This window comes from Lissotriton helveticus, chromosome 3_1 (assembly GCF_964261635.1).
Source record: "Lissotriton helveticus chromosome 3_1, aLisHel1.1, whole genome shotgun sequence".
Taxonomy (NCBI): Eukaryota; Metazoa; Chordata; class Amphibia; order Caudata; family Salamandridae; genus Lissotriton; species Lissotriton helveticus.
Genome location: NC_136061.1, coordinates 232,094,041 through 232,112,410, shown reverse-complemented (window position 1 = coordinate 232,112,410; position 18,370 = coordinate 232,094,041). Strand labels below are relative to the sequence as shown.

Here is an 18,370-nt window from a genome sequence, read left to right as displayed (position 1 = left end):
TGTGGGCCTCCCAGCCTCTATGCATTGATGTGAGAGGGTGAGTGCTTAACAATGGGAATGGTGTTGGGGCAGACAGGGAGAGCGAGGGGTTTCAGGAGTCACAGGGAGGTGGATACTACAAGTTAGGGCGATGGTGCATAACGTGAGGGGAATGGGTTGGGAGGTCCGGGGACGAGGGAGCTGCAATGATCGGGATTATGCCGGGCAAGAAGGCTCTGGAGTCAGGGACTTTACCTAGAAGGGCTTAGACAGGGAACAGCTGAGAGTAGGATGGGTGGACAGCTGCCACTGGTCCCTCAGTCCACACAGCCTTCTGCGGCACCATGAACAGTTTTTAGACCAATCTATGGTCCATTATAATCATCTTTTTCTTTTGCAAAAATGTTTGTCAGCTTTGCACTTTCTGAAGCTCAAAAAGTAAAAAAAAATAATCTGTGAATTTGCCAGTGAAGAACAACTTCATACACCCTATGAAGCATTCTCTAGTAGTGACTGAACACATCCCAAAATGCAGACTACCCTGTGAGAGCCTACTACTAGTCCTCTAGGCAGAGCTGGACTAGCAGGAAAAATCCCTGGATAGTGTTATAATGCCACTCCCATATTGCACCGGATGAGCAAAAGCAGAGATGAGACCAAACCTTTCCAGGGGAGTTTGAGCAGCAAAGCAATACCACTCCCCTGCCCCCACCAGCATTTTTTAACTAGGAAAAATAATTAATTTTACAGCAAGGTCGTTGATTCATTGCTTCACCAACATGCGAAAGATAGTGCAAGTACTATTTATGAATCATTTGACCCCTCCCCATTGATGACGTCACACTGTTACACCTTGTAGCACACTCAGTCCGTCAGACATGTCCTATTTGCTGCTGAGGGGATAACGGAAGAATAGGAGGTGAACAATACAGGAAGTGACACATCCTGCAGCCTTCATTACCCCTCAGACTAAAAATAGAAAAGACAGCATCAGGGTATCCCAAGTGAAGGACGTCCGTATTAGTGGATACCCCCGGCTACTCCAATTGAGGTTCATTCAATGCATTGTCCAACTCTGTTAGCTACAAAGCCAGAGGTTCACAAGTAGATGTAACAACACATTTGTAAAGTATACCCTTGCCTGGCCTAGATCCCCAAGAGCATTATTTCCCTACAGCAGCAAATCATAGACCTATTAGAAACAAATGTGCTGCTCTCTTAGACTGGTTTCATAACTGGGTGAACTAAAGGCCCCTCAGCCCATTCCACCCCAACAGTTATTCCAGGTTTCTCAATCTGTTCAGTCTGGAAAATGCCATCATATCTCAGGCATTCACGTCTCTTATGCCCATGAATTCACTTCTATTCTAAGAAACAGTTTGCTATCTAAAAGCCTTTAAACTCACAAATAATAAAAGAAAAACATTCCATGAAGCAGGGGCAGATCAGAATAGCTAGCAGCAGCTGTTGCCCTAAGCAACCTATACAAACAGTTCCCTCAAGTTGTCTTGGTTATATTTTTTAATATAGTTTCCTTTAATTTGTAACTTCATTTAACTCACTGGTTGTTAATTTGGTGCCTCTCTTAACCTGATGCACTAGGTGATCATCTACATGGATAAACCATCCCTGCCGCGAAAACTATAACCACAAATTTTCATCCAGTACATATTACAAAAAGATGTTTGTGAATGTTAAATATCGACTGTGTCATCCTACCTCCTGATTGCTTTCTTCAACACTGATGTGACTCTATACACAAAAATACTGGCACTCTGATTAGAAACTCTCCTCCCAGGACAGATCGACCCAAACCAAGTTGGATTCACCCAAAACAGTCAGGGTGAAGAAAATATCATACAATTAGCCCATCTGGTAACAAAAGTTCATAAACAAGATATCCCTGCATTCTTGGTTTCTTTGGATGGAGTAAAAGCATTTGGCCAAGTGAGCTGGGCCTTTGTAGATGCAGTTTTAACCAAAATCCAGATTGGACCTAAGATGAGGGACATAATAATAATAGTGGCCTATACCACCCCCACAGCCATCCAAAGGGTAAATGGGCAACACACACACACAGAGTATCAACATAGCCTGAGGAACCCACCAGGACAGCCCCCTCTTCCCACTCTTATTCGCCAGGCTATAGAACCCTTGGCCATAAAAATCAGACATGCCAGCGATCACAGGTATCTCCTTTGTGGGTTACAACCAAAAACTCAATCTCTATGCAGACAACATCCTCCTTATACTAACTAACCCATGCACATTCCTCCCCTCCTTGCCTCCTGTCAAAGAGTTTAAATCTGAATCAGGCTTAAAAATCAACATGGATAAGTCCTACATCGTCAGTCTCACAATGTCAACAAGAGATAAGCTATCCCTACAATCTCAAACACCCTTCAAATGGGCCTCACCCTCAAACCGCTATTTGGGTCTCCAAATCCATCCTCATCTAGAGGACTGGACAAAAGGAAACTAGAATATCTTTCTGGGAGCCACACTTGAGGATCTTCTGAGATGGCGCCTACATATCAGTGGTACCACACACCAACATGTCTACACAAAATGTTCCCAACAACCACTACACTGTGCCGGAAATGTGGGCAGATGGAATACACACTTCGACACATATTGCGGTCAACCAGGGTAAAACACACCTTCCGGAAGGAGATCCTCGGTCACATCAAAGACATATTGGGCTACCCCATCCCAGAGGAACCACTCATTATACTCCTGGTCATCCTGCCCTCCACTATGAAAGACATGTTGTGATCTAACAGCACAACACATAAGACATATGGTGGTAGCAGCCAAACAACTAATTGGCCTTAAATGGAAAAAGAAAGTGGCCCCACATTCCCCCTACTGGTTCTACATAATGTGGCAGGTTTTGGTAATGGAACAGCTCACGTACAATTTAACATATACAGAGCGCAAATTCACACGCATTTGGCAGCCCCTGATCGATTACGTGTCTAAATTGGAACATCAATACAATACTCCACAGGAACCTTCGAGCATTAAAACTTTTTGACTAACTTGTAGGACCGGGTTTAACGGCAAAAGAACACATAAGATGCCCTATATATCCAACACATAACATCTGCCCCAAAATGCCTAGCTCTTCTCTGGAATATTTCATACATGGAGTCCCCCGCTAACCACCGAGAATCTCCCCCCCAATGATTAAACACTTCCTGATGATGATTTGTACCACCACATGTAAGCCCTCACCAATACCCACACTCCAGAGCATGCCGCATTCTCTCTGCCTCCCCTCCCAAACACCAGCACGACCACCAGACCCCAAACGAAACCTTCCAACTTTTCTCCCCTTTTCTTTCTTCTTCCATGTTGGAACTCTTTCTTTCTCTACTTACAAGGTCATGTTACCTGTGGCAAAATGTATTAATGATCCTGTATACAATGTGTTGAGCCTGCATACATCACCACAATGTATGTTTTCGTTGTGATAAATAACAAAAATACTTATGCAAAAAAAGTTGAGTATGGAACCACAGTAAAACACAGAAACAATAGTTTATTCAATAAATTTGCACTCGCAAGAGATACCTTAAGAAGAATAAAACACTGGCCCGTGAGTAAACTGTAGGAAAAATAAAGGAAACTCATGTTGCACTGTATGTACTACATTTGTAAAAAAAACATGGAGTGAACCAAGTTTGCCTTGAACCGAGTCTCATCTTACACATTTAAAAACTGAAGAATATGCTCTGCTGAAGAACTTTAGGCTGCTATCCCTGTCATTATTGCAGATTACACACACAGCAAAAATGTGAATCCGGATTTACAGGAGTTTGACACCATTGCAAAGTTTCTGTCCTTTGCAAAGTTCTGTAATACAGCAGAAGGATTCTGAACAATGGCTAATGGGGTTTTGGGGGGGCAGCAGACCAGAGGGAGGTCTGCCCCCTAGTTTTTTTTTGGGGGAAGTGGTGCAGTCCAGAGGGTTGCACGGTCGGTTTGAGCTTTTTTTGGGCTATGATACAGCCCAACATATAAAGGGGTTCCATTTTGGTTGCCAGCTACCATTCTATCGTGGAAGCATGGTGGCTGGCAATCCTTAGCCGTTTTCTGTCCCCGCCCTCTCACCCCTTTCGTTAGAGGTTAAAACAAATACATTTGAGGGGTTTTATTATGTGCCCCCTGTTTTCAGTCATTTCCATTGGTACAGGTGTGCAAGGGGAGCTATGTGTTTGGTTGTCTGAGAAGTTGCCATGATTTACAGATGTTTATTGTTTGTCAGCAGCAGTTCAGGCTGAAGGGGAATGGGTAGTAAGTTCATGCCTGAACAACATAGGCAGTAAAAGGTTAGGTAGGCAGTTAAATGAGGTTCAAAGGGTAGGTGAGGTAGAAAAAAGGGAACGGTTTTTAGAGGTCCCACTCTCAGTTGAGCAGCACTGATTCAAGTTTGAAGATGTTATCGGGGGAGGGTTAATTTAGGGGTGAGGGTTAGTTTTTTGTAGGTGAATAAAGATACATAGTGAGGCAAAAGTTTTGTAAGGCAATGGCCCAGGTTATGTTGCAATGTGCACCTGTTTCAATAAAGCGGCCTTTTTCATACAACCCAGGGTTCAGTGGCCTGTGCTGCCCTCTCTTCCTCAAAGCAATGTGGGCAAAGAGCAAGCAGCTCCTTCTCGTGGTGCACATCCGAACGATCAAAGATGGCTACTGCCTTGTTTTAACACAGGTCTGACGTGGCCCACTTCACACTTGTGCACGCAGGAGGCCCTTTTCTTCCAGGTTACAAAGGGGAAGTCTTCCTTCACCCACCTCTGCTAGATCTTGATTTGCATAATGGCCCGGCTGAGTGTTCGACTCCCACCAGGAAGTCAGTGCATGCAAAGTACTCAGTGACAAGGCCTGAGCGTTCATCGGCCAACACTTTAAAACATTTTTTTTACAGAGTTGTAGTTATTAAAACAAAGGGAGAACCCCGGGATTGAATACCTCGTACTTGCAGAGTAAAAAGAAAGCATTCTCGTTCAGCGTCTTTTGCACGGACCTGAAGCACATATGTATTTCATTCTACAGTATGCTCGGAGGTGGTGATAGTATACCCAGAACTGGTTGCAGTATGGCCAGAGGTGGTGAAAGTATGCCCAGAACTGGTTACAGTATGCTAAGAGGTGGTAAAGGTATAACCAGAACTGGTTACAGTACGCCCAAAAGGTGGTTAAGGTATAACCAGAACTGGTTACAGCATGCTCAGAGGTGGTGAAGGTATACTCCGAACTGGCTGAAGTATCCCAGAGGTGGTGAAAATATAAAAGAACAGGTTGAATTTTGCTCAAAGTCAGAGAAAGTATACCTGGAGGTGGTGAAAGCATGGCCAGAGGTGGTTTAGATATGGCCAGAGGTGGTTTAGATATGACCAGAGCTAGTGTAGAATACCCAGAATGGTTGAAGTATCCCAGGGGTGGACAAAGCCTGCCCAGGAATTGTGAAACTATGCCCATAGGTGGTACAAGTTTGGCCATAGGTGATGAACTGGCTAAAGTACGTCCAGAAGTGGTGAAAGTATGCCCAGAACTGGCTGACGTATGCCCAGAGGTGGTAGAAGTATACCCAGAACTGGCTAAAGAATGCTCAACGGCAGGGAAAGTATGCCCACAGCCTTGGTCAGACCCGGGCACCAAAATAATACTGGCCTCGTTAGTGAATAAGACGACTGAAAAGTGGCCCAAATTTGAAAATCAGAGCAGTCTTGAAGTCGTAAACAACACGATGTATAGGTGTTTTGCAAGGTAAGCAAGACTGCATGCTCGTGTGCTTGCTGTAGGAATTGTTTGCGGTATTATCAGGGAAATCAACAGCTAAAACCGGTCTAGCAGACCATAAAACAAACCAAAAAAGAAGTCGACAAAGAAGCCCACACATTGACCTGTGAGACCAGCCCTTTTGGCGCTGCCAGTTTGCCCTATAACTCTGTCCGACCCTGCCCAGAGCTGCTGTGCACACGCTAGTATGCCTATGGTATTCCCAGAGCGACTGACAACATACCTAGAACTCCATGACGTCTATCTGCAGCTGCATAACAGCCCCAGTGCTGCAGACGCATGGCCAAAGCTGGTTAAAGTATGCCGAAGCTCCCTCAAGGATGCACAGAGATGCCATAACTCTATCTTCCGGCTACCCACCGTATGCCCAGAGCTGACCGAAATATGCCCGGAGCTGTATAATTTATGCACAGGGTTGTCTGAAATATGACGAGAGCTGTAAAAGGTATGCCCACAGCTGCCTGAAGTATGCCTAGAGCTGTAAAAGGTATGCCCACAGCTGCCTGAAGTATGCCTAGAGCTGTAAAAGGTATGCCCACAGCTGCCTGAAGTATGCCTAGAGCTGTAAAAGGTATGCCCACAGCTGCCTGAAGTATGCCCAGAGCTGTCCAAGGTATGCCCAGAGCTGCCTGGAGTTGCACGGGGGTGCCTGAAGTATGCCTAACCCTCAATGAGGAACGTATGCAGCTGTCCTAATATGCCCCGACCAGCACGAAGTATGCCTGAGCTGACTGACATACATCTGCAGCTGTATGAAGTATGCCAAGAGCTGGCTGGAGAGTTCGCAGACTTGCCTGAAGTATGCCTAGAGTTGGTTGAAGTATGCACACAGGTGCCTGAAGTAAGTACCGAGCTGCCTGAAGTATGCACAGTGCTGCCTGAAGTATGCACAGAGCTGCCTGAAGTATGCACAGAATTGCCTAAAGTATGCATAAAGGTGCCTGAAGTATGCACACCGGTGCCTGAAGTAAGTACAGAGCTGCCTGAAGTATGCACAGTGCTGCCTGAAGTATGCACACAGGTGCCTGAAGTAAGTACAGAGCTGCCTGAAGTATGCACAGTGCTGCCTGAAGTATGCACAGAGCTGCCTGAAGTATGTCTAACCCTCAATGACGAACATATGCAGCTGTTCAAATATGCCACGACCAGCACGAAGTATGCCCTGTGCTGCTTAAGGTATGCAAAGAGCTGACTGACGTACATCTGCATGAAGTATACCAAGAGCTGTAAAATGTATGTCAAGAGCTTGCTGGAGTATTCACAGACGGGCCTTAAGTATGCAGAGGTGAGTGTAGTATGCCTAGAGGTGCCTGAGTATGCACAGATGTGCCAGAAGTATGCACAGAGCTCATTGAAGAACATATGAAGCTGCCTAAATACGCCCAGACCTGCCCAGAGCTGTCTGGAGAATACCCAGAGCTCCCTGAAGTATGACTAGAGGCATCTGAAGTATACCCAGTGGTGGCTAAAGTATGCCCGGAGCATCCTGAAGTATGCCCAGAGCTGCCTAAAGTATGCCCAGAGCTGCCTAAAGTATGCCCAGAGCTGCCTAAAGTATGCCCAGGGCTGCCTGAAGTATGCCCAGGGCTGCCTGAAGTATGCCCATGGCTGCCTGAAGTATGCACATGGCTGCCTGAAGTATGCACATGGCTGCCTGAAGTATGCACATGGCTGCCTGAAGTATGCACATGGCTGCCTGAAGTATGCACATGGCTGCCTGAAGTATGCACATGGCTGCCTGAAGTATGCACATGGCTGCCTGAAGTATGCACATGGCTGCCTGAAGTATACACATGGCTGCCTGAAGTATGTACATGGCTGCCTGAAGTATGTACATGGCTGCCTGAAGTATGCATAGAGGTGCCTGACGTATGCCTAGAGGTATCTTAAGTATGCCCAGAGGAACCTGAAGTGTGCACAGATCTCAATGAAGCACATCTGAGGCCGTCTAAATATTCACAGGGCTGCGGCCCAAAGTATGCCAAAACTTCCTTAAACAAAATGCTGGATCCTCGTCTCATAGTCATTGCGACACGAAAAATGACATTAGAAACTACAAGCCTGGATGAATCAAATGGGTCTGCTTTGCTGTACCAGACAGAACAATGTGCAGGTTGGATGACCTAAGAGCTCTATGCCACCACTCTCTATGTACTTATGTATGGTTAGCATCTGCTTGGAAAGATGCACAGACATGGATCAGCAGTGTGCACTATTATAGGAATGCTTTGAATAAAAAGGCTCATGTACAATGTATGTTCTCAGAACACACCTGAGAAGCCAAGAAGCATTTAAACACTTTCTAGGAGATTGTTTTGGAGTGTTTCGGACATCAGTGGCTCAACAGGGATCAGAGCCTTTCGTCCACGGCTCCCAGGTTCGAGTCCTCAGCTGGGCTGGTGGACGGTGAAAGTCCTTCATGAAATGATCTGGGTGGTCTCTGCCCCGTTCTCGGGGTGTGCCTCCATGCCAGATTCAGTATAACTATGCCACTCAGTCACAAAACTACCATCAACAATCTGGCACATCCTAAAAATTGATGTGTGTGGACCTCACTTGCTGATCCAAAAGCAAGTACGGCTGGTACTACCAAATAACACATCCTTCACTCTTTTATAATGTTACTCCCCTTTTCCCTTTGTCTCTGAAGTTAGGAGGTAGGGTGATAAGTGGGAAAACAATGGCCTTCGGCTCCCAGGATGTGGAAAATGTGGACGGAACCTTTAAATTGAGGCCAATCACTATTGCAGTCTCTTGAGTGCATGATAAAATCCCACAAAAAGCACCTCCCAATCTGAAGGGAAAGACAGCATGGTTCCTACCGGTCATCAAATCATCTCTAATCTCGCTAATGAAATGCCAAGAATGGCACTTGTGATTTTGGGTTAGTACTAAGGGCCCGATTACGAGTTTGGGGTGTGGGCTGCCACGCCACCGCTCCACTCTCACACTGACAAACAGGGCCGCTGCCCACCAGATTACAAGTATTATCGTGGTCTGGTGGACGGGCGTTGTGGGGGTCCCACAGCGGTGAAGTTTAAAGGGTCATATGTGAGCCTTGATCTGCACCGCAGCGGGACTGCCAGTGCACGTTCCTGCACGGCATGGATTGTGCAGTCCATGGCATGCAGGAATGGGGTGCATGCACATGGGGCACAACATGTGCCCCCCTGCATGGACCCAATTGCACAGGGCCAAGAGGGGGGCCCTGAAGGGCCATCTTTCTTTACTCCCTGCCAGCAGTTTCATGGAGTAAGAACCTCAGTGAGACGGCTGGCAGTGAGGAAAGTTGTAATATTCTTGGCGGTGCTGCAGGGCACCACCAAGCATATTGCGGCCCTCAGACAGCTGCACACCCAACATATCTCTGATCCCTGGTGGTTGCAGCAGTGCCATGGCGGTCGAGTTGCCCAATTCGTAACCTAGCGGTCAGACTGCCGGTGCAGCGGTGGCCAGACCGCCACTGCGAGTTTGGCAATCCTCAGACCGCCAAACTCATACTTAGGCCCGAAGTGTTTGCCCGCTGGTAAGCTGATGGAACACCAAGTGAACCACATCCATCCGGGCCAAGGAGCAAAGCATCAACAAGCATTCAACACTCGACACCAAGGTGGGTTTTGAACAAGTGACTACGTAGAGGTGTGCAATTATGGATCTCCTTCTAGACAAATTACCCACTACGTTTGTATTCTGCAGCACAACACAAGGAACGCAAAATAACCAAAGACACAAAAACTTTACAACGAAAACAATAAAGATGGTATTTTGTACAAACACACCAGAAGCTATGACTCTAAAAGCAATCATCTTCTGCACGTTACATGCCCGTCAGGTCTTACAGAAGGAACTACAGGACCCCGCTCTAATAAATAAAATAATCCAGTATTTGTAAAGCGCAAACAATTACCCCTAAGGCTGTCAATGCGCTGGGGGCCACTGGAAAGATTAAGCGAGCTATTGCCCAGAGTAACATGGTGCTGGGCTAACCTGCCGCCGGCGATCGAACCGTGAGCACCCTTGTTCCAGAGTCAGCTGCCATGGCCGCTGCACCACACCTCTTCCACTTCCAGACGGGGACTAAGCCACCTCCCAAAGTCAGTTTGGGGTTCCGTTTGCAGAGTTAGGCAGCCTCTTGAGACCTGGCTATGATTCAAACCCTCACAGAGACCCCTGGAACCCACCATGAAAGCTCAGCTCTTCACCATAACCTCACAGACTGGCAGGTGAGACAGTGGGCACCTTCACCCCAGATCAGAGCGTCGGCGGTGTAAAATTGCTCCTACTTTGATGATCAGTGGGTACAAGTAGATGCCACTTGCTACCCCCCACCAAGAACAAGAGTTCAGTCGGATCAGCCACAAATGCTTCTGAAGCAGAAACTCTGCTTTTGCAGAACCATAGTGGAGGTGATCCTGTAGCTTAGACAGGCCCTTGGCACTACCTTGAGTTTCAGTGTAAGTGCAGGCTACCGAAAAAGCACATCACACCAGTGAAGAAAATGGCATTTTAATGGCTAATAGTGACCAAGGTAGAATCCAGAGAGGCAGCTTAGTGAAGGAAAATCGACTCAAAGTCCACTGTGGCAGAAATGTACACAAGACAAACTGGGTAAAGCAATTTACATCGGGTAGCTGCAAGCGCTTGTGGGGGAAACCGAGGAGCACCAGAAGATGGCTGAGAATTGAACTTTGTGTTTCATTTGTGGCAACGATATGGAAATTTGAACTACATCTACACAAGTGCACGATTTGCCACACTGCAAATCACAGAGTTGTTCACCAAATTCTGACTTGTAACTTGCAAACTGTGTAGTATAGTTTTAGTACAATGTGAGAAAAAGGACACAAACAGTAATAAGAATGACATTAAAAAGTGGTGCGATCAATTGTACTTTTAGATAAAAAAATAAAAAATAAGCATACACGTTTGTTTTATTATCAAAATAAGTAACAGTTTAAGAAAAGGGTAAGTTGGTGTTGGGTGTAGTTAATAAGGGTTAGAACTGCCAGGCATTTTTTTAATTATCGCAATCTGCTTAATTGTTGCTTCATTCTTGTCAGTGGCAATGTTAAACTGAATTTTCCGCGTACACATTTCGACATTATGAGTTCCTCATTGTTACATTTCTTCATTATCTCATTCTTCTGCTTATAAAGATGCTAGTTTTAGTATGGTCATAAATGATTTGAGCGTGCGATGTGTGTCTGCGTCATTTGTGTATTGCACGCTATTTACATTCCTTAATTAAATAGCTCTGTTTCAGAAATAAATACCATATTAGTGGGGAGCACCTCCAAAAACTACAGTTAGCCCCAAGCCATCACTGCATGCAATTCTCAAATTTCTTCTAAAATAGGTGCGTGGACGCTTATTACAATAACATATTTCAATAAAATCACCCATGTATAAATTACATAGTCCTTTCTAGACTCCTTCCTGCGCGTTTGCAGCATTTTATAATCAGCATTTTATCATCAGCTGCCTAGAAAGCCAGGTCAAACATATTTTAATGAGGTGGTGAAACAGAAAAGGCCTTTTATGGACAGAATGAACAGAACTCTTCCAATGTTATTGCAACCAAATACAGCCATCGAAATTGAGCTCTTCTTTCTCCTAATTTATTAGGATCAAATAATTGTTTGGCATAATGCCATAGTACAAATGCGAAACAGCCACACAGAATGCCTTTCTCCGAGTTCAATTTTATCCATTCAGTGTCATTGTTACAGGGCGATCATTCAATTTCGCCACATAGGTGTCCAGTGCTCCCACCATCTTGGGATAGTTTGAACCGAAAGATAATGCGTCTCTGGTTTACATCCTGCTTTCACCAGGTCTCACAACATCTCTTGCCAGTTTTCCATGAAGGTCCCCTCCACGTCATGCGGGTACAGCCTACTGACTACTTCTACCAGCCAGGCACGGCTTGGAAATTCTACCACAGGGAGAACCATCTCTTTGTACAGAGGACTCTACTGGAGAACCTAGTGAGGGGAATATTCAACTGCTGCAAGATCTGAGCATTTTTAGATGCAGATTGGGGATCCGACATTCTCTGTGTGTTCCAGTAACCGGAGGCATGCTATAAAAACTGTCATAAGATATCCACTCGACAATATCGTAGACTTAACCGAAACTGTGAAAAGATGCAGAATTCTAAATGTTTCTGTTATGTAACATTTCTACGTGGCAGGAAAAAAATAAATGCCTCTTGAACCTCCTTCTCCCTTAAGACCTCAATGAAGTCTTACAGAAAAAATGGGCTATAAAATGTTTGCAGAACACAGAGTTCAAGATCGCTTTAAGCAGTTTGTAAATTATGTGTCTTGCAATTTGTTCTGAGTTACTCAGCCCGATTTGTCAAAGGCACTCGTGCGTTTTGTTCACTGTGTACTGGTTTAAATAGGTTTACTCTTGTTCCCTCCAAAAAATGGAGAACATGAAGAGGGTTTACTCTTGACTGGTGGGGTGAGGTTACACAGCCACATAAGGTTGGATGTCACAGTCTACGTAGCTTTCCAGGACTACTCGTCTAGTTGTGTTCGGTCCCTATTGGCTCACCGGCTAGCAGGAATGATAAGCCACGAGAACCACGAAGTGGTCTCCTATGAGAAGATCTAGAGAACCTCTCCTGCTCACATTTCTCTGGACCCCCCAGCTTTCTATCAGTTTGGCAGGTCGTACATGACCAAGTGCACACTTTGCAAGTGGTTCACGAGGTATTGATATTTCCTCTGTGTGTGTGGGTTGTTTTTATAGTAAAATATGGCAGTACCACCTGTTCAAAGCAGATCAGCAGCATCGTTAAAAGCACAAACATTCAGCACACAATGCGGAGAATGATCCTCTCTACAGATAACCCGATAGAACAAAAATCGGGCACTCCGATTACACCTAACCACGAAGAAGAGTTTGCTTCTCCACCGTGGCCCTAAAGAATCCAATTCACTGTACTAAGCTCTATCTACAGAGTCTAGAGGAAGAAATCTAGAATACTTAAACATGCTGCTTCCCCAATAAACTTCTGGAAACAAGCATGTCATCCAACCCAAACACAACCACAGGAAGCTGGGGTTATAAAACATCAAAGTCCTGGGCTCACAACTCATACTCATTGACTGCGCAGTCGTGGAAACGATGCAGAATGCTGTCCTTGAAGATATTCGTATAGAACAATGGTTCCTTGTAGAATAATCAATAATGTACAAATCCTCGGTAACTATTCATGAGTAAATAAGTAATGACAAAGACCAAAAAAAACTTTGCGTAATCAGAACATTTACTCTTTCCTCATCATACTTCTTACTCAACTGATCACTTTTAGGGAAAGTTGGAATATTTATCACCCTCCTTTGCCAGTGCAGGTTAAATTCAGCTGCATCACCCAACTGTGCAGAAAGTGTAATTAGGGCTCCATTACCCCACAGTGTATCAAGGTGAACGTGGGCGGTGTCATGCCACACTGCATCTGGGTGAATGCGTGCTACCCACTCCAAATACATCATAATGAACATTTGCTATTCCACCACCACTGCATGACTGCATCAGGATGAAAGTACCAGGCTGCACCACCAACAGGTTAAAAGTGAACTGAATCACCCCCAGGTTGGTGTCAGAAGCAGCACCAACAAGAGATTGTTTTTAAAGGGGCTGCACTGACACTCACATCATAAAAGCACCCTCACACCCACAGGGGAACGCGATACATTTGTTCACATTTGTAAAGTGAAAACACAGTGTGACTTCTAGGGTCACATACTATCAAACCACACCGTCCAATGGAGCAAAGTTCATAATCATAGCACGTTATACACAAGCCTGGGGGTACTTTCACACCCATTTCACAATAAAAGAGTAATATATCACCCACGGTACTGAAGAGCGATAGCTCTCAAATAAGGGTTTGTACATGAGAAGGTGGGCAGCGAGACCACCAACGTGTCAAGTTGAACGTGGGCTGCAGCACTCTCGAGCGCACCAAGTTTAATGTGGGCTGCAGCATCCCACACACAACATCACGTTGAACGTAGGTTGCAACACTCCACAGAGCAGAAAATTAAATTCAAGAAAGTCTTTCTTTCTTTCCAAGGAAGTCACAGTAATCTCTATACCCCAGCCTATAAGCTGTCAAAGCAAGATGTCAAGGACTTCCCACAATGGAGAGCCTTGGAGGCCCTTTCGATGGGTGTCATTTCAGCAATGTTTGCAACTGGCATCCAATGGTAGTCGGTAGCTGTCAGTACCTAGGACTAGAATGGGGAGCTCCATAATGTTGTCAGGAGCCAGGGTCAGCAGCTAACATCATTAACATACTGAGGACAGCTTCTGGCCTACATCACCCCAAATTTAGGGAGCACGTGTCACCAGTCACTATGGAGCCTGACCAGGAGTTGTGCAAGCCAAATGATGAGGATTATGGGAACCACAAGAGCGACATTGTGTGGTCATATCAAGAGGCGCGGTGGGACTAAATCTGTGAGCATTTTAATGATGCCCACTCTGGACAATGCAAGACTAACGGGTTTAGTGGAGAACCTCTTAAACATAAGCCCATTTGGGAACACCACACATACAAAAATGGACCATTGTATCCCTCCATCAATAATGGAACATTTATAGGAACACAGAATCATCCAAATAGAAGTCATTGTCTGAAACCACCATGAAATGTGACCTAATGTGGCCTTAAAAAAGGGGACATTCTGAATTCCAAAAACAGGCACATTTTGGGGCCCCAAAAGGAACATTACAAGATTGCAAACAAAGGGGCATTGAAAGTATACCCCCAAAAAAAGATACTGAGGTAAAACATGAAGGTTACACTGTTGTGCCCTAATAAAGAGTAGTGGGAGTCTAGAAAGTAATATATTAGGGGTTCCAAAATGGCAAATTTATGAGAACCACGAATAACTGGACAGTATAGTTAGTATCACCCAGGAATAGAGGCATTATTGGACCCACATAAAATACAGCATTGTGGGACCCCCAAAAATGGTTAGCGTGCAGCCCCTAACAAAGAGAACACTGTGTGATTCCCTTTACTGTGGGATAATCGAACACCCCAAAAAAGGTCAATTAAGACACTCCAATATGCAAGCAATTTAAGACTCTATAATAGGAGTATTTTTGGGGCTTCTCAGAAAACGAGGACATTGCAACACTTCTCTTTCTCCATTCTACCCCCCCCCCCCCTTCATATAAGTGACACACTGTGGCCATCAAAATGGGGACAATTTGGGATGGACAGTAAAGTGTCATTGTGGGACTCTAAAAAGGGAGACCTTTAGAGGCCGACTATTGTGGAACAATCTTGTGGGACCTACATTGAGACACTGTCAGATGCCCATGTAATAGGTGCACATGGTGTGGCAACCCAGAATTAGGATGTGCTGTAGAAGCTGCTTAAAATTGGATATTAAGACCTCAAAAGGGGCAATCGTGAGAACCTCAAAAGTGAACCATGAGGAAACCCAATGACATTGAGGGAACACAGAAATAAATGTGTTACATCCACAATGGGCTATTGGAGGGGGTTGTCCTAAGAAGGGGGCATTTGGAATCCAAAAAACGGGGCAATGTAGATCCTCCACCGCAAAGGCAATTATTTGCAGCATCCCATAAAAAGTTTACGTTATTGGACCCTCACAACCCAAAAAGGAGTCGCTGTGGTAATCTCTGTAAAAAGGGGGAACACCGAGGGAATCTAGACAACGGAATTGTGTGAACCCAAAACTGAAATTATTCTGCGACCCAAAAATGTGATATTTGGGATTTGTCGAAATAGTCTTCTTCTGGTCCTAAAATGGAGGGCACAGCAGCACGTCAACATAAATAGTCACTGGGACCCCTTATCTCAAAAAAACATTTCTGGACCCTCATAATGGGGGCATCAGACGCGAGAACCTGCTGCCGAGGCACCACGGCAGGTGTGCGGCCGGTCCCCCTGAGATGCGTGAGAGGTGCGTGAGGCAGTGTGAGGCGCTTTTAAGTGCGTGAGGCGGAGTGAGGTGAGTGAGAGGTGCGTGAGGCGGAGTGAGGTGCGTGAGGCGGTGTCAAGTGGGATGGGCGCGCGAGGAGCTCATACTGACCGTTGGGGCCGAACTTCTCCCGGCTCCGTCGGACCTGCTCGGGGCTCAGGCCGCAGCTCTCGTTCACCTCGAAGTGCCTCAGCACCTCGGACACGGTCTTGGCGTGCGCGTTCTCCATGGCGGGCTCCGGGGGTGCAGGGGCCGCTGGCCCGGCGGGGGGCACTCCTCCAGGCGGTGCAGGGGCTCCCCTGCTGTGCTCCGGTGATGCCGCCCGCTGTGCTCCGGTGCGCTCTCCCGCTCAGGCTGTCACAGGCATGGGGGTGAGCCGTCCCTTCAGCCTGAGAGCGCGGGGTCTTCTCCTCGGAGCGCCTTCGCCGTGACTGCCGCTGCCGCGCGCCCCAGAGCTCTGCAACTTTCCTCCCCAGCTGCACCTTGACTTCCTCTCCCGAAAGGTGTGTGCGGGGCCGGGATCCGCCTTCTCCTCCCCGAGCCCTGCCCTCCTCTGCGCGCACCTCAGAGGAAACCCTGCTGCTGTCAGAGCCCCCGGGCGCGCCAAGTGGAGCCAGAGAGGCCGGTCCGGCGGGTGGCAGCGCCCGCGGCCAGCGGTGCGACTTTAACTCTGTGCTGCCCGCTCACGAGACGGGGCCACCCCCTGCGGAGCACCGCAGCCCCGACACTACTCTCAGCACCGCAGCCCCCACACTACTCTCTGCAGCCTCTCAGGCAGATGTGTCTCACCCTGGTCTGCACCCTCCAGCCCTCACTTCCAGACTGCAGCCCGCGCACGGGATGCGCGGCTCCTAATCTCTGCTGTGGCCTCGCAGCCCCCACATGACGCCCACAGTGCCAGCCCAGCAGCACCCACTTGTGCAACCCGCAGTCCCACACTGTGCACGCCCCACAGTCACTTTCACTACACCCCGAGTCGTTGTAACCTGCACGAACTGGCACCACTCCGTGCGCCCCCAAACTAGTTTGAAGCCCCCATGCAGTCAGTGCCGCGAAGCCTCCACCCATCTACGCCCTCACGAGGCGCTCTTGGATTCTCACAACCAGCTGTGCTGACTGAGGCTCCGCAGCTCTCACGTGCAGCCTGACTGCAGACTACACAGGCAGCCCTTAGAGTGCGTGCAGCCCTCACAGGTTTGCACTTCGGGAGCTTTATTTCAGCTTAATCTGCAGACTCCCCCCCCCCCCACATGGCAGGTCAGTGTTTAACCATAATCCCTCCTTAAACGTGTTTCCTGCACCCCCCAAGCGAGTGTTAGACAGGCAGCGTGGAGCCCAATGCCTCCTGCACTTTTCCGTCACTTTAACCTCTTCTGCATTTCACTTATCACGTCAGCGTCACCAGCAGCCCTCACTCGGGCTGTCCGGAGCTGCACTCACTTTAGTGTTTCTTTGCCCTGCTGCCCAGTGCCAGCAGCAGCGCTGTACCCTATTCACCAGGTGTGCGCCTGTGCTCGCCCACGCCCTGCCAGGGAACCCGCAGCCCTGCCCTGTTCCTCCCTCTGCAAACACCACTTCGGTGTTTCCTTACACCGATGCTTATCGCTCTGTAAAGAGCTCTCCCGCCTTCCGTATTGTGTGGGTTACTTTGCAGAAATCCCCAGCCCCTCTTCAGCTGTTCGGGCTACCTGCCGAGTTCTGATTGGTTGGCCGCGGAATAGCGACGCCCTCAACACCTTCCTGCCGTCTTTTCATTGGCCAGAACTGATCACCGCTCTGTATTTTCCATGAGGCCTGCGGCCAAACTATGTAAAGGATGCGTCAGCGTGCGCGCCTGCTTCTCTGTTTTCTCTAATCTTCCGCGTCCAGAGGTTGATCGCAAGCGCATCTGCTCCCAGCGCAGCATTTGGAAAGAAAATTCATAGGTGCTAAGTTGCCCCATGTGAAAGGATGGTGCCGTCTCCCAGGTCTGGCTTTCCACCCAGTAGCTCTCTGCATTGAGGAACACAGCAACCATCTGGGTTGGATGTGGCACTCACATATAAACTCATATAGGAACCTGAGATATTTGAGAGCTCTGCATACTCATTGCAGACATACTCGAATAAAAGATTGCCATATTAGTGCTTGTTAGAAGGGCTTTACTTTTAAAGTTCCATGGTTTCCAGCCTCTTAGTGCATAAGACTAAAGCAGCCTTTCGATATTGTCAAGGTTTGTTTTAAGAATAAAAGTCATGGGGCCATATATATGAAGCAAATTCGCATTCGCAAACGCCGATAAAGGAAAATATGGTGAAAAATAAGGAATCGCAAAAATTTGCGATTCCTTATTTTGCAATTGCATTTAAGGAATCGCAAATTTTGCGATTCCTTAAATGCAATGTATTAAGCAAAAAAAATTGCAAATTGTCCCTAAGGAATCGCAAATTACCACCAACTTGAAGTTGGTGGTAATTTGCGAATTCCTTGAAAAATGCCCATTTTTGTATTTTTCAAACTGCCATGTGACGCACATGCACCACATGTGCACCCATGCTTATTTCAGGGTTGCAACAGGGTGTCCTTTGGACACCCCTGCACCCTTCAAATTATTCTCAGTTTGCGATTTTC

General features: G+C 46.9%; 1 protein-coding gene across 2 annotated transcripts in view; it reads right to left on the bottom strand.

The window, feature by feature from the left end:
* Positions 1-16,586, bottom strand: part of ATP2A3 (ATPase sarcoplasmic/endoplasmic reticulum Ca2+ transporting 3) — a 471,091-nt gene extending 454,505 nt beyond the window's left edge. The window contains exon 1 of one of the 2 annotated variants that reach the window (XM_078679687.1): positions 15,872-16,586. In XM_078679687.1, the coding sequence (XP_078535813.1) occupies positions 15,872-15,989 (118 nt within the window). In that variant the 5' untranslated portion in view covers positions 15,990-16,586. The remainder of the gene's footprint in view (positions 1-15,871) is intronic. The other variant, XM_078679686.1, reaches the window with a different exon arrangement.
* Between the last annotated feature and the right edge of the window lie 1,784 nt (positions 16,587-18,370).